The sequence below is a fragment of the Danio rerio genome, chromosome 14, assembly GCF_052040795.2.
Source record: "Danio rerio strain M-AB ecotype USA chromosome 14, GRCz13ab, whole genome shotgun sequence".
Taxonomy (NCBI): domain Eukaryota; kingdom Metazoa; phylum Chordata; class Actinopteri; order Cypriniformes; family Danionidae; genus Danio; species Danio rerio.
The window spans coordinates 25,743,759-25,767,334 of record NC_141034.1 but is presented as its reverse complement, the minus strand read 5'-3'; the positions used below and the strand labels follow the sequence as shown (position 1 = coordinate 25,767,334).

Genomic DNA, 23,576 nt, shown 5'->3' with positions numbered 1-23,576 from the left:
AAAACTTGCATCTTGTATTTTCTTAATTGGTCCTGTGTTTTATTTGGTGCAGTCGGGTGCAGCTCACAGTTCGGGGAATGGAACCACGTCTACTTCATCCACAACCCGTCCAAATGAAGAATCTGCAGCTGGTGTTGTAGTCAAAACTGAACCCGTTGAAGAGCCTACAAGTGCTGATACCACATCAAGTACCAGTGGGACAAATAGCAGCACATCTAGCCCTGCTCCTGCTCCAACTTCTGCTCCTACTCTTCTTCCTCCTTCTCTTCCTCCTCCTTCACTTCCTCCTCCTTCACTTCCTCCTGCTCCTGCACTTGTACCTACACCTCCTGCAAAGGATAGCAAGAGCAGTTCTTCAGCACTTCACTGGCTGGCAGATCTGGCCACACAAAAGGAGCCCAAAGGTGAGACTCGAATATAGAGCACTTTACAGTGAGTGGATGGAAAGTGATTTGCTTTGCATTTGTGTGTGTGTGTGTGTGTGTGCGCACTCGGAGGAGATGTGTGTCTGTGGTCTTTTACTGACTCGAAGAATGCAGAAAAGTGTCAAACAGCTGAGTGTGTATGGCTTATCTTGTCGCAAAATGCAGCTAAAAGTCCTACAAAACAGTAATAGTTTGATTACGTCATTTACATGTCTGTACTGCACTTTAATAATGCGACTGAAATAGAAATACTCCATATGTCTTAATTTGATTAGTGTTTACGACGATTATGGCTTTAAGCATATATAAAGTGCTATTCCATCCTATGTTGGTTAATGGTTAATGCGTGTGGCTGCAGTTGTAGTAGTTTCTGCTTTTGAAAGCTACAATTCCGGTGAAGAAATAATTGGTTACATAACAGTGACCTGCTCTAAATGCGTGAACCACAACTTCGAGGCCAGCCTGTCGGGTGTTAGTGCAAAGCACTTGATGTGCAGTTCTAATGCAATCCTGCTTTCAATCTTCAGTGCTAAATTCACCCTCATGCTCCATTAAAAGATCACAACTCACGATACAAATTTTTACACACACACACACACACACACACACACACACACACACACAGACACACACACACACACACACACACACATATATATATATATATATATATATATATATATATATATATATATATATATATATATATATATATATATACATACACACTTATTTTTTTCACAAATATTTACATTATGTACATTTGAGCAAAATATTATTATTTTTATTACAAACTATAAGACACATAACTGTATTTGTTTTGAACCTATTATACAAGAAATGCTATTACAGTGGTCCCTCTGTAATTGCGGGAGTTCCGTTCTAGAAATAACCCGAAATAGGCGAAATCGGTAAAGTAGTCAGATTTATTTTTTACAATTATTATTGATGTTTTAAGGCTGTAAAACCCCTCACTACACTTTTCTCAAACAGAATTTAACATTTTCACACTTTCCTCTCATTTAGACACTCTCAAAGTTCATACCTTCGTAGAAAAATAGGTCCAGTATTATAAAATGAAACCTAAGTTCAAAACCATTTGATCCTCATTTATTTATTTCATAATGGTGCCCTACTGTCACATTACATCTACCTTCCTTTAGCATGTCTAGATGTTCAACAATTTGTGCGATAGTTAGCATCTTCCTTTGTCTTTTGTGTGCTACCACAGTTGGCTCTGATGGTGCATAACATTTTGTAGACATTGTAGGAAAAAAACATACAGAACAGAACTTCAGAGTCCCACTGCTGGCGATCAAAGATTTATGTACATTTGGCAAGCTGAACACATTCTGTACTGTACTGATTGGTTGACAGTGGTCTACAGCCAGTCAGGACGCAGAACACAATGCGCTAATCTGGACGCAAAACACAATGCGCTATAAAAAAAACCTCGTCAAATTGCACACAAAACAATCAGCGAAACTGTGGCGCAAAAAAATGAACTGTGTTATAGAGAGGGATCACTACAAGAATCTTTTACAAAAAATAAACTAAAATATATATATACAATGTATGCACAAAAACAGATAAAATGGCGTTTAAATTAAATTTGTTTAAGCAACAAATTTTACATTTAAAAATTAAATTTTTGTAAAAGAAATGCTTAAAGTATATTGAACACAAAGTAAAAGGCTATTCAAAGACTTCAAGTCAAATGCAAAGAAAAAACAATTTACATGCAAAAATTTACTTTATGTTATTCTTTTAGTTCAATTAACTGTCATGCAAAAAGCTTTTGTATTCATTATTTGACAGACAGACAGACAGACAGATAGATAGATAGATAGATAGATAGATAGATAGATAGATAGATAGATAGATAGATAGATAGATAGATAGATAGATAGATGCAAAAAGTAGTGGACTAGTTACATTATAAAATTAATGAATTTCTCTGTGCTCTGGCTTTCCCTCTCGTTTTGTCATTTTTCAGAGTCTCTGCGCTCCATGATGGGTCGTGACTCTCGTTCTCCATTTGGCCTGGACTCGTTCAGCACACTTTCCAAACCATCAGGGTCCAGTCCTAAGCTGTTCAACAGTCTGCTGCTGGGTGCAGGCCCTTCACAACCCAAAGCAGAGGGTACCAGCCTCCGAGATCTGCTGAACTCTGGCTCTGGCAAACTCCCGCAAGGGCCCACAGAGGGAGGTGTCCCATTTCCTCCAGTGTTCTCCACTGCTAGTGTACGTAACAGTGCTTTACCTTTAAATCACGTGAAACTGGTTTTGTACTGATATCAGTGATCTGGCTAAACATATTTAGCATGGTGTTAAATCATGTAAAGCATAACAGCTTGCTAATTCAAGGCAACAACATGTTAGTAATTTGGTTTGCTTGGTAGCACTTGTGTTCCTAACTTAATGTAGGCCCACCACCCAAAATTTTGGCACACCCACCAAAAATTATGTGCACCGTTACTACAAGTTTTATATCAACAGATTTATTGCATTTGAAATCAATACTAATCGAAACTATCAAAAAAACAAAAATCTGAATGCATTCAGAATGCACCCATTGGCCCTGCATGCAATGACGTGAATGAGATGAACTAAGTTAATAATAACAACTTTGCTGCTCTCACAGGTGTTGTCTGATATTGCACAGATAATATAGACATAAATTATTATTTGCACACGTCATCTTAATAGCAGTAACGGTCTATTCATGAGCTGCAATATTAGTTTAATCTTTGTGAAGGCAAGCCCTTTTGTGATGGTGAACGCTAGGGATGCTCAAAATAATCGATTAACCGTTAACCGAAAGGGTGCGTTTGTAACCGATTAATGGTATCAGTTAAACGATTAAAAATAATATTTTATATATTTTTAGTTAGGCTGCATAAAGGGCCGATTGAAAGCGATTTTTGCGTTAAGAGAGGCATCTTTTGAATTGTTTACCAAAAGCCGCAACTGTTTTGCATGCGGCTCATCCCAGAGCAGCAGTTTGTGTTGTCAAGACAACTACAGAGAACTTTTAAAGACATAGGAGAGACTAGTGCTGCTGTTTCTAGTTATCCAGAGCTGTATGAATTTGCAAATCTTGAATATCACAATAGTATTAAATATTACAATTGTATACAAATATAGCAACATAGACAGTTACACTCTTGCACATTCAATACCCAGCCGATTCAGTTGTTTCATGGTGACATAAAAAAGAGGACCGCGCCTTTTTTCCTTGTCAAAAGGAGCGATGTGCGCCTCATGTTTTTGGAATGGAAAATCACGTTTGCTGTGATCAGACATATTTGTTAACTCGCGGGGCGATAACGTATGGCCACACGTGCCTACAGACATATTTGCCAAAGAAGCAAAATGAAAGAAGAATATTGCTGTTTGATACAGACGAGTCGATACCAAACCAGCGCTGATGCTGATGGCCTCCTGGATCTGCGTCATGAACACAACAAATGGGCTTTAGTTTTCATTTTACAGCTTATAAAGCATGTATGCAAATTAATGCAATATTATATTTAAACAACAAAACTGTTTACAAAAAGTCATTATATGCACGCGTTGCCATTGTTTTTTCATTACGCAGGGTGCACACTTGAAACACGAGTAAGAGAGGAAATATCAAGACATAATCTTTAAAGTAATGATTTCTATTAAAATGTAAAAAGGTTTTGTAATATAGTAATAACAGCGGGGCATTAAATAAGGAAGTCAGCTATTTTTTTTTGACGGAAGAAAAAAAAACATGTGATTGGAAAAAAAAACAGCCTATGCCGGTTCTTAAAAAGGATCAGTCAGTGTTTTCGTTTTGTTCTCTAAATGAATTATTTAAGTGAAAATAGTTTAGGGCAGGCCTATTTATTTTATTTATTTTATTCAGTTTTTCTATGGCGTTGGAAACACTTCAGGTGTGTGAAGATGCTCTGTTGTAATGTTCTGTTATTAATATGCTAGCATGTTAAAATAAATCAGTATTTTAAAATGCAATATTTAATGTGTCAGCTGTAGACACGTCAATTTGTTTAAAAAAATTTTTAACAAAAATTTATTAACGAGTGATTTATTAACGAGATTAACGAGTGGCGGTTGTCGGTTAGTAAAATTAACCGAAATGAGCATCCCTAGTGGACGCCCAGCTAGTTGCACGACTGACAGCATTGAGACGATTAAATAAAGGATTAAATGGAACAGGACAGCAAGGCAGGAATCGAACTTGGGTCGCCACGAGCACTGAAGTGCATGTGTCGACACACCAACCACTACACCACTGGCGCCGACACACTGCAATAATTTTAAGCACTTGCACAAATGCTCCCAAATATATTTTGAAGTCGAATAGATAGTATTTCAGGCGCATATACAACAAAAACAGTCTCCATTTCGAGCTGTGCGAGCAATAAATGTTGTCATAAAATGAAACATCCTAATGTTTTTAGCTGTATGTTAAAATTTAGAAAACATGTTAGCTTTGGTCATCATGTTAGAAACATTTGCAAGAGGTTAAACATGCTTGTTAGCATCTTTGTAACATGTTAATTCATCCAAGCAACTTGTTCGTCCATGATTAGGAAAATAATAAACATGATAGGAATGTGATTAAACATAGCTTTGTGGTAAACCAAATTTTCCTAACATTAAAACATGTTAGTCATGTGGTTAAACATGTTAGGAAGATGCAATCTAAACACCCGTTCATTTTACCATGTTAGCTACATGCAGATTAGCAAGGCAGCGAGTCAGAGATGTGTTAGCAACATGCTTATTCATGCAAGCATATTGTTAAATCATGTTAGCAATATAGTACAGCATAATTGCAACATGTTAAAGAGTTATCCATGTTTTTTATGTTAGAAACATGTTATTGTCATGATAATTTATGTTAGCAACATCAAATCATTAGCAATGTGTTAATGCTATTTTTTCCACTAAGTTTAAGCTTTCGAGCCGTTTTAAATATTTTAGGTCATTTTTTTTTCTCAAGTAAAAAAAAGTCTGTCCCAACTACTATCTAACTTTATAAATATATTTCTTTCTCTCCTTCTTTAGCAGGCTGATAAAATGAAGGGAGGTCTTCCTAACTTCCTGGATCATATCATTGCATCAGTAGTGGAGACTAAGAAGTCAGAGGTTCGTCGTGCGTCAGGTTCAGCAGAAGTCATCGAGTCTGCCACTGCTCCTCGCAGAGAGGGGGTGATGGGGCTGAGTGTCCTGGATCCACACACTTCACACTCTTGGCTTTGTGACGGCCGTTTGCTCTGCCTGCAGGACCCCAGTAACCCCAACAACTGGAAGATCTTCAGAGAGTGCTGGAAACAAGGACAGGTGAGCTGTAAAGGGCCAGTGGAGATGCTCTTGTATGATCAGTTGCGTTCTGCTAATGCTAATGAAGTGTTTTTCCCCTTTTTTTAGCCTGTGCTGGTCTCAGGCATACACAGGAAGCTGAAGGAACACTTATGGAGGCCTGAGGCCTTCAGCGAGGAGTTTGGAGACCAGGACGTGGACCTGGTCAACTGTAGGAACTGCGCCATCATCTCTGATGTTAAAGTCAGGGAATTTTGGGATGGCTTCCAGGTCATTTCCAGTGAGTACAGATGCTTTAAACTCCCCAGGAAAAAAATTGACTTTCAAATCTGTTAAAATGATTGGTAACTGTTAAATAGCACTGCATCTTAGACCCCCCCCAGCTCTAATTGTACCCAGACCTAATAAAAAATCAATTAAATCTTTCCATCACATTCAGAATTTTTTCAGCAAAATACTAATATTTTTTTAAATTAATCAGGTGTTATCAAATGTTAGGAAAGTTTTAAAGTAAAAAAGATTTCAAAATGTGTCATTTTAACTTGGTCTTCAAATCAGGATATTCAAATATATGTTCAAATACATGCTCCATTTCATTAATAACAGAAAAAACCTGCCTCTCCACAACTGTAGCAATTTTCTGTGACTGATGCTCAGTAGTAAAGCACTCATAAATGGAGCAAAACTGAATATCATGTTAAAAAAACAAATTAATAAAAAATAAAAATCAGTGTATGTAGTAGCAGTAGTTTGTAAAGCAGTATTGAATTTTATGCTGTTTTAACCTTTAGAACGGTTGTGTTCTCCTTTCTTTAGAGCGATTGCAAGGTAGCGATGGCCAGCCTATGGTACTAAAACTTAAAGACTGGCCTCCTGGAGAAGATTTTCGAGATATGATGCCCACTCGGTAGGTTATTTGTCATTTTTAGCTGTACTTTATCTCTTTTGCACTTCTTGTCATATAGGTTTTGTAACTGAGCCTATTTTCCCCGTTTGCAGGTTTAATGATCTCATGGACAATCTTCCTTTGCCCGAGTACACAAAGAGAGATGGCCGTCTCAACCTGGCCTCTCGTCTTCCAAACTTCTTTGTTCGGCCAGATCTGGGCCCTAAAATGTACAATGCGTATGGTAAGGGATTATAATACACAGCCAATATAAAGAGACTTAAATATAAAAAAAGTGTGTTTGTGCTTTACCAGTTTACCACATGGCATATATGTGTGAAGTTTTGAGATGAAACCTTACTGATAAATTTATGGGACTCCCGAAGCCTTGCGCATACCAGTATGCTTGTCACTTTCACCAATGGCAAGTATTTTTCGAGACCTTTTCACTAGTGATGAGTCTCAAGTGAACATGCAAACTACTCCCTGACATTAGATAGCGCTTAATGAAAAGCCAAAATACCAGTACACAAGGTGGCTCTGCGCCCTTTTACGATTCTGACACTCGCTTGTTGCTCAGAATTTGTCATCTCTCATGCTTTTTTGTGTTTGGTTAAGGCCCTATCCCAATTCTACTCTTAGCCCTTTCCCTTAACCAAGAGGTGTCACAATTCTTTTTAGCTTTAAGATGTAGGGTTAAGGGGAAGGACTAGATAGCCCTTGAAACAGAAATTTTTCAGGACCCACTTGAAACCAAGGGGTATGAAAATTTCCCAGAATACACCATCTACAACGGTAGTATGGCTGCACACGGAACGAGATGCAAAAATTAGTATTTTGTCATTATTACAAATTTTTAAATCAAACAAGCATGTTCGCTATCTATAATCTATAATAATAACTCCTGTATAGTAGTCATACAACATACTTTCTTATCTGACACTCGATGACACACGAATACCCTGTCAGAAAAGTCTAGTGGCTGGGAATGACCTTTTTACAGTGTCTGCTATAATATTTGTTGTTTTTGTGTGTTTACATAGATGAATATGGCCACAGTGTGAATGCACAGTACAGTTAAGATCTTATTGCCACATTATATCGTTATAATAACATGATATATGCCTTCAGTGATTTCCTGAAGATAAACACCAAAATAATAACACAACTGGAATAACTACAGCAGTCGCGATCGCCAATCTCATATGAAGTAAAAGATTGTGATGACATATGATGATGTGTGCCGGTGTTGTAGTGGTGTCATATTTCCCAAGGGTACATTTTGAAGCCCTTCCCCTTCCCGCTCTTTCTCCAGGGCCAAGGGGAAGGGGTAGGGGTACAAAAATAAAATTGGGATTGGGCCTATGCATCACAAAAGCTTTTTCACTTCTGTTTAGCCTTTTTTAACACAGTGCTCAAATGCCTGGTCAAAAGTTTGCAAGAAATTTACATGCCTTGAAAAAAATGACAATAGTAAATGTGATGAAACTCACCATCAAATTCTGTTTGATCTGCAATTTTCTGTTTTAGGCTGTTTTGTGCTTGAGCTTAACCATGTCATGTCATCTTCAGCACCTCATTGCACATGAACAAAACAGTTTTTAATGCAGGGAATTAAATAAACATGATTTTTTTTAAACCACACTGTGTGCACATACTTGTTTAGTCATAAGGGTTTAAATATCAGCAATAATCGCACTGTGTGCATGAGCTGTGAGAGCCTTTATATTTTAAGATTTTAACTTTAGGTTTTTAATATCTTCCCTACTTTTTTGAACTAGTCCCTGTTTTTTTGTATCATTTGTCATGAAACCAGTGTTGTTAGAATAGAACTACACTGAAAGACAATGTTTCAATTTACTAAGATCTTTTATGTGAAGCTGTTTTGACACAATCTACATTGTAATAGCTCTATACAAATAAAAGTGAATTGAATTGAATTAGAATCTCTGGACTGCCAAGATCAATAATTATCAAAAAGTAGTTGACTTTTCCACTTTTGATAGCTATAATAGGCTGATTTACAAAAAAGATGTGTCTATATTAGGCATAGACTGGCATAAGATTCTGATGGTATGACAATCTTGGATAAAAATATCACAATTTCACGGTATTGATTACTACTCCAAAATAAGTTATTTTAAATGTCTGGTTAAAAAACAACATATTTGTTTCCCCATTGAACACAATATATTTTATATTATGAAACATTAAAAATATTTTTAACCAGTAGCTTTTTTCGCCCTAAAAAACAAAATAAAATAGTTGTGAAAAACGTAAAAACATATACCATTTTCCAAACCGCAGTACACCTTGAAACTGGTTATCGTTCCATGCCTAGTCTACATGCACCTACATGCCTATTACCACAAGGAAAACACAGAACTTCATAAAATCTGTTGACCACATGTGGCAAATGACTGTAAACAAGCATGCAAAATTATGTGGCGCTATAGTTAAAAGTGTCTTTCATGTTTTTTTCAGGTCTGATCTCCACAGAAGACAGGAAGGTCGGCACCACTAACTTGCATTTGGACGTGTCTGATGCCGTCAACGTTATGGTGTATGTGGGCATCCCAGAAGGAGAGAATGACCAAGAAAGTGGTAAATATGAGTCAATTTTATTTTTGAAAGCAGCATCATTTAGAATATTACAGGATTTCTTGCTCAATTAATTAAGCTGTTGTTTGTGTTCACTAAAATTGCTGCAAATATTTTAGTTAAGCAGGATAAAGTAAAAACTTTGTAACCATGAATATTTGAGTGATTTCTTTTTTTGAAGGTTAATTTTGAAGGTAAAAGGTAAATTAATCAAAAAGTCACTCAAGATAAAATAAAAAAAACAAGATGATGTGTAATTTAATTTTTAGGTTTTCTTTTATTTGAAAATTCCACATCACCACGGACAATTTCATATTTTTTTTAATGAAAAATGAAACAAATAAATAATTTTCCCTGAAAATTCTCCCTGTCCTTAAAGCTAGTTTTACTAAATGAAAATGTTTTCACATTCATGTTTTTTTTTTAAACTGGGGATAATGAGTTTGTAAGCGATTAAAAGCACAGTGTGTTTGTGGATTTTTATTGTAGTTTATCAATTAGTTTGTTAGCCAACAAAACGTTCTGCACCTCCAAAGAAATTTAACTTGGCAAAAACTACAAATAACAGTTAAAAACTGTGATCTAGTAATGTAATACAATGAACATCAGTAAAATGTACTTAATTTTTAGATCATTAAAAGTTCTATTCACCACTTTGTACAATTTAAAATTATCTAACCTCACAAAAAAGTCAGCTATACAGGTTTGGATTTACATGTGTGATGGTGAATGAAGATCCAATTACTTTTTTTGTGAACTTGCATTTTATGCTCAAGTTTCTAGCGTCTGAACGATAGAAAATCTACCCCTAGCTAAAGATAAACTAGAACAAAATAGCTGGAGTGCCTTGCAAAAGTATTCAGACCCCTCATTTTGTTACAATTTAGTTTTTTATCAATCAATTGTAGTCCCTAACGGTAGATTACACCCTGAGATCCTATAGACCTCCGTAAGAGTAGAAACCACATTCAATTTCCAGAACTAACTACTTTATATTTTATTCTATGAGAATTACAGCTTCATTAATGATCCCCATAACCTATTGGGCGACTTTCCCTCCATTTTCACTGGTGACTTAAGGATTATCTCAACTAAAAATGAAAATTCTATTAATTGCTCGTCCTCATATATTGCAATCTTCTGACGCCTTTGTTCATCTTTGCAACCCAAATGATTAATATTAACATTTTAGATGAAATTCGAGAGCTCTGTCATCCTCCATAGCAAGGGTCCCGAGATGTACAAAGTCCAGAAATGGGACCAAAACATTGTTACATCAGTGGTCCTCATGTAACCAATATGAAGCTCCAAGAACACTTTGGTTTGGCAAAAAAAAACTGTAACTGTAATGCTGTGTTCACATCAGACGCAGCACACACTGATAAATTACACTATTGGCAAGTAAATAAAACATTTTGAGTTTACTCGCTTGAAATGTGCATCAAATTCGCTTTATTCGCACAGCAAATTCACTTCACATTAGACGTGCCATGGACAGGGCTTCTGTCTGCCTGTTGACTCTAGCATTGTTTATTAATGGCTAGCATGGATTGTAGTAAGAGAGTAGCTGTTTTTTATGTGCTTTAGGGAAGCTAAAAAACAGCGTTTATTCGTTCGGCGCTGTGTCTAAGTCTACTAGATCTTTTCAGAGGTGCACCCAGCACTGTGAGTTCATCAACTCCTTTAGAAACTATACCAGGCTTTCAGCAGTGCTTCAGACTGAGCTGAGCCCAGTTTGATAAACTATTGTCCGGTGTCGGCAAGAGGATTTTCCCCCGAAACAACAACTACAGGCGCAGGCGCTATTCACTCTTACAAGAGCAATCTCCTGATTGGTTAACGCAGCGCAAATATCCACTGGAGTTCAGACTTTCCAACTCGAGCAATTCATTCGTCAAATGCACTAAATGCTCAACTCGCACCGCTTCATTTGCATGAATCTTTGAAACACAAAATAAGATCATTTGTGCCGCAGGATGTCTATTCGCGTCTTTGCATTGGCTAGCATGTAAATCACTCGTGCTTGATGCTTCATCCGCGTCTGGTGTGAACGCAACATTAAAACATATTTGTTTGCCTGTATCTTCTCTTTTACTTTAAGTCATCAGGGTGCGTATTTAGTCAGTCAGCAGCGTTTTTACATATTTTTTTATCAGAATTTATTCAAAATTTTATTTTATCACTTTCTTTATTTTTGGATCACAGTTGTGTTATTAGAGCTTCATTTGATTACTGTTTGATCCACTAATGTCACATGGAATGTTTTGACAATGTACTATTATTCTTTATATTTGGTCTCCGCTCTGTATGAGGTCTGTCATGGTCAAATCTGTAGATGATGAGCTAGTGTAGCATTAGTTAACATTCAGCTAAACCCTTGGAACGTTCAAAACTCTCACATAGCAGTGAGTCGGACACAACCAAGGCTTTAAGAATGGCCTGTGCTCTTGGGGTCTTACTACTTTTGATTGTGGCACCATTTCTCATTTGCAGAAGCAGACCTCGCTGGATTCAAAGGTCTGTGCATATTTTTCATTCGTCTCACTTCAGGCATGCCCTCCCACTTCTCTCGCTCTCTCTTGTTCTTCACTCCCATTGTTTTAACCCATCTATTAATTCTCTTTAAGCAAAAAACGATTTTGGTAGTTCATTTTTGTAATTGGTGTAAACAGTAGAGATGCACCGGTTAAGCAACCATATATAAGAACTAGCAGGTTTTAGCACTAAGTTGGCAATGGGATGTTGTTTTTTCTGCCTTATTTCACAAAAATCCTAAATATTGAATATATAAATATTTGAGGGGATTTACTATTGAAGTGTTTAATGTTGTTTTCTTTTTGTCTTGTGTTGTCTTGTGTGTAAAATGGATATTAAAGCAGTGTTTAACTGTGCAGGATTGCTTTGATTATAACCTTACAAAAACGAAAGTCTTATGTTGTTGCTGCTCTATAGGCACCACTTTGGTGGTTTAGCATTTTAATTTGGCCTGTCTACTTTTGTTTTATGCAGGAATTTTTTTGTTGCTTTTTTGTTTCCTTTTTTAACAGAACTTAAGCTATAAACTATTTAGTTTTAAACTATCAGCTTAAACTATTTAGTTTAAACTAAATGTGCAGGGGTTTCCTTCTGTTTTAATTGGCTAGTATAATTTCATTAAGTAGGACATGTTCCTGGAACAACATTCCAATCAGATTTAAGGCATAGGTTTAGAGTTTAGCTTAGGCTCACAGTTAGGGTTATGTGCTTCTGCAATCAATTATCTCAAACTATTAATCCCCTCTTTTTTTTGTCAATAATTTACAAATAGGAAGGGTTAGGTTTTGGTGTAGGGACTGGGTATGGAATATAAGTTGTAGTAAGGCATGTAATTCCTAAAGAAAGATGTCAAGTTTTTTTCTATTATTATTAAATATTACATTTTGTAAATTTATTGTAAAAATATTAAAACATCTAAAGCCCAGCTCACACTGTGAGATTTCAGTCACAATTTTGTCATCTGAGACAAATTTGGGAAATCCTAAAAGATTCCTGAAATCCTAGGCAAAAATCGGTGATCTTTGATTGTTGGTTTGACATGTTCACAGACAGCTGCTTAATGCCTGTTGTGATCATATTTTCCCTCCGATGGAGTTCTGACAGTGTCTGAAGTTTCAGACACTTTCCTGCAGTGTGACAACAGCTGCGATGAGTATCAATTTATGAACCAATAGGAGGAGGACAGAATCTAATGACGCAATCCATGTGACGCATCCAAATGATTGCGGGGAAATGTCAAAGCAGTTTATTCTTACTGTTTTTTTTTTATTAAGGCATGTTGTGTGCAAAATTTCAGCTACAGATTGTTTACGTTTCCTGTAAGGAATAATTTCAAAACGTGAGATAGTGAAAGTGTCACGGGTGGATGACATCAAACTCTGGGGGAGTTTCTTCTGTGATTGGTGCATCTTCATTGTTGTTCAGTCTGACGTTATGAAGGCTGAGATCTTACAGTGTGACATGGGAGCCATGTTCGTGCTGTCTGACATGCTACAAAAGTTTAGGATTATAAAAAAAATCGCACAGTGTGAACCGGCCTTTAGATGTTTTCAGAATAGACTAAATTGCCTTATTAAGATCGGTGCATCCCTAGTGAACATTGTACCTCATAGTGCACTATATTGTAAACTCCATTCAGAATCGTTTAGGATACCAAAACATAGTGACCATAGTGTTGCTGTTGCATTTCACAATGTCCCTTCAGATCACATGGTTAATTAGTTATCTTTACCATTTAAAGGGGTCATATCATTAAAAAAAGGTATAAACCTGTTTTTGATTTAAACAAGTATTCCAAAAAACCCACATTCTTCTTGTTGGAAGTTTTTTTTAGTTCTACAGTATTAGTATATAATAGCATGTAATTGTCTGTGACAAACCAGAATCAAAAACAAGAACTTGATGTGACAACTGGATGTAGAGTTCAGCTTGAACACATTGCGAAAGACCAACTAGCCATAAAACCTCCATACCAGCCGGTGGCAGTTTGTTCAACATTCAAAGAAAACCATAATGCTATACAAACTAAACACAACCACACATGCTTAACATTTTGAAAATCATCATGATAAAATATAAGAGCAGCTTTTTGTCTGTGCCCTCTTGACTTTAATGTTTGCTTGCTGCTTTCACTTTTGCTTTTCATCTTGTTCGATGGTTTGCCAAACTGCCGATCAGATCTGTCTGACTCAGATTTATCATGCACAGTCAACCCAAAATACTGACAACAGAGTCTGCTGGTGCAGAATTCAATGCAAAAGATATATCAGACAGCTGCTCAAAAATGACCTCTTTATTGGTCAACTGACTCTCAAGGCCTTGTTCATTAAATGGGTTGCTCTTTCGAGCTGTTACAAACATTATTCTTATTTTTGATATTTGTTTTCAGCCTATGACCCCTTTAAATATTTTTGATCAGTCTTAGAAAAATAGAGAACAAAAGCATTATTTCCATGCTTCTCGGTGGTTGGTGATGGACTTTCATATCCTGCCATTCCTTTGTTTTAATACCTCATTTAAAGGTGTTTTAAATGGCAATTTGTTTTTATTCCAGCAGAAATATGCTTCCTCTTGTTATTGCATACAATTGTATTTTGACTCTACTGCAGTTTATTCTTGATGAGTAGATGTTTGATGTATAGTGTTTATGCAGTTTGTGAGTGTCGATCCTTTCCTCCAAGTCTGTCTCTTTGCTTGGTCTGCTTCCTTGATTTACTTAGGCTGTCAGTGGATTAACATATTTCAATGTAAACCTTTTTTGTAGTACACATTCAAGACTGTAGTTTTAGATACATGCATATTTAGTTAAAAAAATCTGTTTTCTTTATTTAATCTTGTGTATTTTGTTCTGAAGCTCTGCTCTGTTATGTGTAATTGCAATAACTTAAGATGCTTTAGTCTGCAACAGTTGTAAATGGCAAGAAAATGTTCATTGTGGTGGATTTCACTTAAAAATCCTAAATGCTTTGTGCCTGTCAGTAATTTTGTGTGTTTGTGTTTTGGGGGCGTATTCTGAGAGCAGGGAGACAGGATGTGTGCTTGAAAATAGTTCAATTCAATTCATGTTTGTTTCTATAGCACTTTTACAATGTAGATTGTGTCAAAGCAGCTTAACATAGATGTTCTAGTAAACTAAAACTGCAAGTCCAGTTTTATGAGGTGACGTTGAGTTTAGTTCAGTGTGGTTTAAATTTCACTTTTGAAAGTCCATGAAAATAGCAACATGAGATGGATATAATGTCATTTTCATAGCGTTAAAGATTTTGTATGAACACATTTAACATTGACAGCCCTGTTGCTTAGTAGTTGCAATAGGTTGTTGAATTTTAAGTCATAAATATCTATGGTGTTTCTGGTTATGTAGTCACCCAACTAATCTTTCCAAACCCTTTGTAGAAGCAAATGAGGTTCTAGCAATCAGAATTAATAGATCAGCTTTATTTATGGAAAGGATAATGTCTTATGAATGGTTATGGTTTGTGTGTGTGTGTGTGTGTGTTTGCTGAACTTCCTGGTTTCACTGCAGAGGTGATGCAGACTATTGAAGAGGGTGATGTAGATGACATGACGAAAAGAAGAGTCTACGAGATCAAGGAGAAACCTGGGGCTCTCTGGCACATCTATGCTGCCAAAGATGCTGAGAAGATCCGAGAGCTCTTACGAAAGGTAAAGAATAACCTTAGCTAGGTTTCCATCCAAATTAGAATCTGAATTAGGTGTTATGTGTAAAACTGGAATATCACATGAAAAATGTGATAATCACATAATCTATTAAACAAAATCCTATGCATTTTATATGCGTATGCTATAATTTCTTCAGTAAAGTTTCCATCAAAGTTTAAGTGCATTTTTTTTATCGAATTAAAAATGTATCCTACTCAATTGAGCATACTTTTTATTATTATGTGTATTTTTAAAGTTATGCACATCTTGCTGTTTCCATTAAGCATTTTTATGCAATAATCCAAAATGGACATAAACATAGGTGGATGGAAACATATCTACTGCCTGTATGAGGTTTTATGATTCCTAATAATAAATCTTAACATTTGCAGATTCCTGGTGTTCCACTTTTTATTTGTTAATACAGTGATTGACTGAAGTTTTTCTGAAATTTCTGTTAATTGCAGGTTGGAGAGGAACAAGGTCAAGAGAACCCACCAGACCATGATCCTATCCATGACCAGAGCTGGTACCTGGACCAGACGTTGCGTCGCAGGCTGTATGAGGAGTATGGAGTCCAGGGATGGTCCATTGTGCAGTTTTTGGGAGATGCAGTGTTCATCCCAGCTGGAGCACCACATCAGGTTCGTTTTGTGAGAAAAACTCTAGTGCTACATTGTAGCAGTAGCAATACATTGCATTTTCAAAACTACATTCAGAACCTCCCAGAACACCAATACATAGTGGCCATTGTGTTTTCGTTACATTTCATTATTTGATGCCTAGTTCAGAACAATAAAACGCACAAAAATCGAGTTTTTTTTTTATTTTTCTTCTGCTGAACACAAAAGAAGATATTTTTTAATGTTGGTCCTCAGTAGGCAGCCATTGACTTCTATGGTACTATTGCCCAATGCTTGTAAAGTACTACAGTTTTTTTTCTTAATATTTAAAAACTTTCTGCAAAAAAAATTTGATGGGATGTAAATGAGGAGTAAATTTTCATATTAATTAGATAAATGGATCATGGAATTTTTAAAAAAAAAAAAAAGCTGATCCAATATTCCAGTTCATTGCTCTGAGACGGTTTTTATATTGTGACTATTTTTGTAAGCAGACAATTCTATCAGTGTTGTGTCTTTAAATTTAGACATTTAGATATATAGTACTAAACTGCACTCACCGGCCACTTTATAAGTTACACCTGTCCAACTGCTCATTAATAAATCGCGGAACACACAACACATCCAACCTTAAGGTGGACTGGCTACAGCAGCCGAAGACCACAGCACGTGCCATTCCTGTTAGCTAAGATCCGGAAACTGAGGCTACAATTCGTACAGGCTCACCAAAATTGGACAATAGAAAATTGGAAAAATGTTGCCGGGTCTGGGTCTCTGGGTCGAGTTCTGAAGGCAAAAGGGGGTCCAATCCGGTACTAGTAGGGTGCATCTAATAAAGTGGCTGGTGAGTGTATATCATAAAAAACTGAAGAAAAAAAATCTGCATTTGGGTTAATTCTAACTTCTTTATTTATTTATTTCAAAGTGACTTCTTGATAAGTTCATCTTTCATATTAAAACAACAAATAAAGCATTATTCATTGTTCATGAATGAATCAGCCTTTTGTGGGAATGAATTTAATTAATTATTCAGTCACTTATCGCCCCGTACTGGTGGTCTTCATTTTTTAAATTTCATTTATTATATATATTTATTATTATATTCACAACCTTTAATTAAAATAAGTAGTCTTTTAACATTGCTATTTTCAATGTAAATTAATTAATGCTCTGAGCCAGAAAAACTATAATAACACTAAAATAATAACTTCATTAACTTTTATATTTAAATTATTTGCAGTTCTTGTGCCAATTGTAAAAATAATATTCCTCACACTTTTGTGTGACACTGCTTAGCTATATCACATAGAATTCTAATTAACAATATTAGCAAAAGTGGACTTTTTCTCCTAAGATACAGTAAAGTAAACTTTCTCCAGATTAAACGAATGGTTCAATTTGGATAGAATTCATCATTTTAAATTGATTGGGATGATTTTGTAATTTAATGCATCTGCATAAAATATAATAAATCAGATTACAAGGATTGATTAACACACATGCAAATGAATTTTTATGGGAGTTTAGCAGTATTCAGTCAAAACAGTAGTGATCAAATGTCAAAATAAACCATTTTAAGGTCATTATTATTAGCTCTTTTAAGCTATATTTTTATCGATAGTCTACAGAACAAACCATTATTATACAATAATTTGCCTAATTACCCTAACCTGCCTAGTTAACCTAATTAACTTAAGCCTTTAAGTGTCACTTTAAGCTGATTAGAAGTGTCAAGAAGAATATCTAGTAAAATATTATTTACTGTCATCATGGCAAAGATAAAATAAATCAGTTATTTGAAATGAGTTTTTAAAACTATTATGTTTAGAAATGTGTTGAAACAAAATCTGCTCTCCATTGAACAGAAATTGGGGAAAAAATAAAAAGGGGGTTTAATAATTCTGGCTTCAAGTGTGTGTGTGTGTGTGTGTGTGTGTGTGTGTGCGCGCGCGCGCGCGCGTGTGTGCGCGTGTGTGTGTGCGCGCGTGTGTGCGCGTGTGTGTGTGTGTGTGTATAAACCGCACAGTCAATGACAGTCAACTTCACATTGCTATAACAACTTTCACATTGCTATAACAGCAATTATATATTACTGTAGAGTCCACATCTATCGCAAACACTTCTTGACACTCAGATCTTTGCCTTTTCAGGTGCACAACCTGTACAGCTGTATCAAAGCTGCAGAAGATTTTGTTTCTCCAGAGCATGTGAAGCACTGTTTTAGACTGACGCAAGAGTTTCGCCACCTTTCCAACACTCACACAAACCACGAGGACAAGCTACAGGTATTTCTACATTTCTTTCCTCATGGAATTTCTAGAATGTCATGCAACTTTAAAAGGTCTATTTCAGACACTGAAGGTCAGTGGATTTGATCCTAGTCATGAAATATATATATATATATATATATATATATATATATATATATATATATATATATATTAGGGTGTCACGATTTCGATTTTAATCGAAAATTGATCGAAATTTATGCTCTATTTCGATTATCGAATCAAAAAATAGAATCGTCGGTGCTGCCATGCCCCCATGTCACATCAGCTGACACGCTTGTTGAAGTGCTTGTTAAACTGTGCAGACGCAGGAGACCCATCGTCAGAGCATAAACCTTCAGGGCTCGACAAAAAGGACTGCCCGATAGCCCGGAGCCAGCGTGCGAGACGCTCGGGTTAGTGTACATTGCTGCCTTGTTGACTGACAGATTGAGCCAGAGCTGCGTGCTGCGACTGTCTGTCAATTGTGTGCAAATACAATCTTACGCTGCTTTCACACATAGACGTTTGTTTAGGAATCTGTCTCGTTTCCCCCGTTAGCGCGGTTTGGCGGTTTGGCTTTTAGTTCATATATCCAGCAGTTGCGCTCGCATCCGCGCCAAATCAATCAGTCCGAGATCGCCTGAATGAGACGGTCTCTGCCCTATTGAGCGGATCGATTGTAGTGAGAAAACAAAACAATGCAACGAACTAACGACCCAGGCTATATCACAGTGTATTATGATCGTGTAATAGCCATATTTACGGCTATATGAAGAGAGAATGATGAGCAGGGCCAGATGTCATTCTTACCGGTAAATGCGAAAGTGAAAGCATGCTGAAATATTACCGAGAGCTGTTTATCCAGCCTGATCTCGGTTTATCCGTCAGGAAAATTGACCGAAATTACTTAATTTAATTTTTCCTTATTTTAATCGTATAATATGTTGTATTAGGCCCAGGGCCGGCGCATCCATAGAGGCGACCTAGGCGGCCGCCTAGGACGGCAGTATGGAGAGGGCGGCGTCCGCAACACCCCCCTTACCACCCGCGTCCTCAGTTATGTCTGCGACACCTCCCTCACCATCCGCGTCCTCAGATATATTCGTGCATAGGCGACAGAATAGAGAGGGCAGCGTCAGCGACACCTCCATCAGCACCTACATGTCCTCAGTTATATCCGCGCATAGGGCAACAGAATAGAGGTCTGCGACACCCGCGCGTCCTCAGTTATTTCCGCACATAGGACGGCAGAATAGAGAGAGCAGCGTTGGCGACATCTCCCTCGCTCCCTCAGCACCCGCACTTCCTCAGTTATATCCGCGCATAGAACAGAATAGAGGTCCGCGACACCGTACTTCATTTTCATAACCGGTCACTTTCGTTTTCACATATTGGGGTTGAGGGCGCCATGATCGTCCTCTGCCTAGAGCGGCAGTTCAGCTTGCTCCGGCCCTGATTAGGCCTGTTGTTTTGTTCATTTCCGCACTGACAGCTCGAAAGAAAGATTTACATTGATCTGATGCAGTCTCGGTTCATCTGCTATGTCTCTCTATAATTTAAGCTTATAATGCAGAATTCTAGCCAACGTTTCTTTAATAGATTGATTAATTCAATAGATCGATTTTTACAAAACCTGAAAATTGAAATGAGGCTTTGTATATATGAGAAAGTCTGACCTCTGCTTTATATTCGGTGACGATGTCTGTGTGTTGTTAAAATTAAAGTGCACATTTTCACTTATAAAATATTCTATACACAACTGGTCAAAAGTTTGGGGTCAGTATGATTGTTAAATATGTTAAACTAAGCTTCTTCTGCTCACCAAGGCTGCAATTATTTCATCATAAATACAAATTGTGAAATGTTGCATTATAAAATATTTGTTCAAAAGTAGTTTATCATTTAATTTATTCATTTATTCCAGTGATTTTAAAGATGAAATTTCAGCTTCATTACTCCAGTCACATGATCCTTCAGAAATCACTAATATTAATTATTATTATATTTATTAATGGTAATAGTAACAAAAGCAATAATGTCTGGAGTAATAATTTTATTTGAAACTACATACAATAACAAAGTAGTTATTTAAAATTTTGATAAATATTTAACAATTTAACATTTTTTACATTTAATAAATGTAGCCTTGATGAACTGAATAAGTTTTCTTGAAAACATTAAAAAAATTACTGTAAATATATACAGTGGAAGTAAGAATTATTAGCCCCCCTTTGTTGTTTTTTTCTTTTTAAACTATTTCCTAAATGATGTTTAACAGAGCAAGGAAATGTTGATAGTATGTCTGATAATATTTTTACCTCTGAACAAAGTCTTATTTGTTTTATTTTGGCTAGAATAAAGCAGTTCTTAATTTTTTATGAACCATTTTAAGGTCAAATTTATTAGCCCCTTAAGCTAATTGTTTTTTAGACTGTCTCCAGAACAAACCATCAATATACAATAACTTGCCTAATTACCCTAGACTGCCTGGTTAACCTAATTAAACTAGTTAAGAATGCTTCAATCCTTTACTTTCACACTAGTACTTAGTCATTTTAGCGAAAACCTCAGATACTGTTGGCCGGTTCCTGTTGGTTGTGCACCTTTTTTTACCGACGCCATAATAACGACACAGATCACTGCCTATTCACAAGAAAAAAGTGATTGACAGGTGGTAATTATGTGTGTAACTTGCCTTTATTCATTTACTTTATGATTTGTTTATGGGTAAAACAAAGACCATATAGGTCAGGTAGTTTAAACGGTAGACTACAAATAATTAATTTGTTATTAATTAATTAATTATTCATAATCGAAAATCGAATCGAATCTTGACTTAAGAATCGAAAATCCAATCGAATCGAGAATTTGGAGAATCGTGACACCCCTAATATATATATATAGTTTGACACTTATATAGCTTTATTTTGGTGCTTCATATTGTTATCCCAAGTCTAATTTTCAGCTACGTTTTACTGGGTGTCACTTAAGTCAAGTGAGTGACTGGACTTTACCTATTAACCAACACAAGCATTCAAGGATTTTATACATAATAGGGGCTTCAGTTTCAAAATGACTATTTTGATAAGTGGCTGTTAAACAGTAGGTGACAAAAAGCTAAATGTAAAGTTTGTAAAACTGCTATTGAGCTATCAATCATGGAAGCATGTGCATTCACAGCCAAGCAAACAATAAGTACCTCCGAATGTGTTCAAAGTATGAGTTAAATGATTAGTTTTTGTTTTTACTGTGCTTAATAAAGTCATGAAAAATTATATTCAAGCTTAAATCAATTTAATATTATGCAACGCACAACAGTGGCATGTTTTTATCATTCATTTTACAGATATGTCAAGCTAATTCGGCCGTTTCATCAATGAAAGGCAGAGAAATTGATGTTTGGTTTTGAGCGGGAACCCTGTTTCCAAACATTTAGCGCGATCTTCTGCCACATTGGGCGGTTTCCCATTTAATTGGGCAGTTTTAAATTTGATTGTGCTGGTAAAAAATTGCATTGGCGGGTTGACAATTTTGTTGGTTTTAAAATGTAAATTTTAATTGCAACTTGTTTAACAAAGCTGTGTACCCAGTGCATAGCGCAAACCGCATGGGCCCACCCACAAGAGGAGGTGAAGGAAAGTTGAATCAAAATCCGACACCCGGTTTTTCACTCCTGGTTTTCATAACACTTATTGATTTAGCATGGTCTGATTGACAAGCAGCACCTAAAAATGTTCAAAAGAATTTAAAACACCAAATAGGATGAATTCGTACCCCATTTCGAAAGTAAAACTTACTCTAATAGGTAGTGTAATCTACAGTTTTTGAGTGAGAGGGGGCAGGGTTTCAATGTGACCCGGTTCTGTTGTGGTTCTGTGACTGCTGGTGTTGGTTGCTGTATGGTTGAAAATTATGACTGTTAAAATAACTAAGTTAATTTCGATTTAAATAAATAAATTTAAATATTATGACAGTTTTTTTTTGTGTGTGTTTGGGCAGGCTTTGGACAGCTTTTGGGCTATAAAAAGTCAGCTATATCTGGCAACACTGTCTGTGTAGCAGTTTGTTTCAATCTTTCCAGTAAGCTTTGATGGAAATAAAGCTTGTCAAGCACTGGTTTAATGTCATATTTCCATTGTTTACAGGTGAAGAACATCATCTACCATGCTGTGAAGGATGCTGTGGCAACACTAAAAGCCCATGAGCCCAAATTAGGCCGTTCTTAGTTGGACGCCACAATGAGATTTCGGGGTTCGGATGAGGCCATTGTGCAAAACAAGTTGTTTATAATGGAAAGTCTCTCAAAGTTTTGGTAGGATGAAGGTGCTGCTTCATCAGTGTTACAAAAGCATCTTTTAGTTTTACAATCCTCCTCTCTGCATTTTTAAAAGTCTGTTCTTTTCTCAGCATTTGTTGGACTGTTCAAAGAGCCGGTTATATAGCTGACGTGAATCTTTTAAAAGGCCTTCAAACAAGGTTTCATTACCAACGTCTGTGAAAAGTGAGCACTGGGTTTCCTTCTTAGAAAACATTGCTTTGTGCTCTTCAATGAAGGAGAGCTTTTAGTTCAGATGTGGGCTCAACAGAAATTTAATTCATTGATAGATTCCCAACACCTTTTCAAGGAAAGGTGGACAAGAGCATGGAAGGGAACTAGACCAAAGTTTTTTTTTGTTTAATTTTATTTAGTTTTTTTGGTAAAAACACGTCTTTTGCTTTTTTTGTAATATGAACTTTAGGTAATATTTCACTGACAACAAGCGTTAGATTGGCTTTGATGAATGGTAATTCATGAATCAACAGTTCCAGTTCTGCAGAACTACTGGTCATTAATGTGTATCAGTATATATATTGATCTTAGCAGTGTGCATGATTTTTTTCCCTCCAAAATAAAGGTTTACAAGAAAAGATTTGGCCCTGTTGTTTGAAATGACAATGAATTTCTTAGCTATCTATTTGTTTAATGCTTACTGTTTTATTTTATAAGACATTTTGTGGTTCATGGATGACACTGCAATAAACTAAGGCTTTTGAAATATTGCCTGTTTGCTTTTTTTTTTTTGGAGAAAGAGGAAATCTAGATGTGCTGCTTATAGCTTTTAATGCATTTCATTCATTTATTTTCCTGCGGCTTGGTCCCTTTAATCATCACAGTTCACCACAGTGGAATGAACCACCAACTTATCCAGCATATGTTTTACACAGCAGCTGCTTTCCAGCTGCAACCCAGTACTGGGAAACATCCATAAACACTCAT

General features: G+C 36.3%; 1 protein-coding gene across 12 annotated transcripts in view; it reads left to right on the top strand.

Moving 5' to 3' along the window:
• The window catches only part of kdm3b (lysine (K)-specific demethylase 3B), a 37,634-nt gene extending 14,279 nt beyond the window's left edge, over window positions 1-23,355 (top strand). For 3 of the 12 annotated variants that reach the window (XM_087281411.1, XM_087281410.1, XM_087281405.1), the window contains 12 exons: window positions 53-404; window positions 2,422-2,669; window positions 5,490-5,762; window positions 5,850-6,021; window positions 6,558-6,648; window positions 6,741-6,871; window positions 9,112-9,231; window positions 11,722-11,745; window positions 15,290-15,429; window positions 15,894-16,070; window positions 18,200-18,334; window positions 22,465-23,355. In XM_087281411.1, the coding sequence (XP_087137537.1) occupies window positions 53-404; window positions 2,422-2,669; window positions 5,490-5,762; window positions 5,850-6,021; window positions 6,558-6,648; window positions 6,741-6,871; window positions 9,112-9,231; window positions 11,722-11,745; window positions 15,290-15,429; window positions 15,894-16,070; window positions 18,200-18,334; window positions 22,465-22,545 (1,944 nt within the window). In that variant the 3' untranslated portion in view covers window positions 22,546-23,355. Of the gene's footprint in view, window positions 1-52; window positions 405-2,421; window positions 2,670-5,486; window positions 5,763-5,849; window positions 6,022-6,557; window positions 6,649-6,740; window positions 6,872-9,111; window positions 9,232-11,721; window positions 11,746-15,289; window positions 15,430-15,893; window positions 16,071-18,199; window positions 18,335-22,464 lie in introns of all 12 variants that reach the window. The other 9 variants (XM_087281409.1, XM_087281408.1, XM_087281404.1 and 6 more) reach the window with 3 other exon arrangements.
• Window positions 23,356-23,576: the final 221 nt, after the last annotated feature.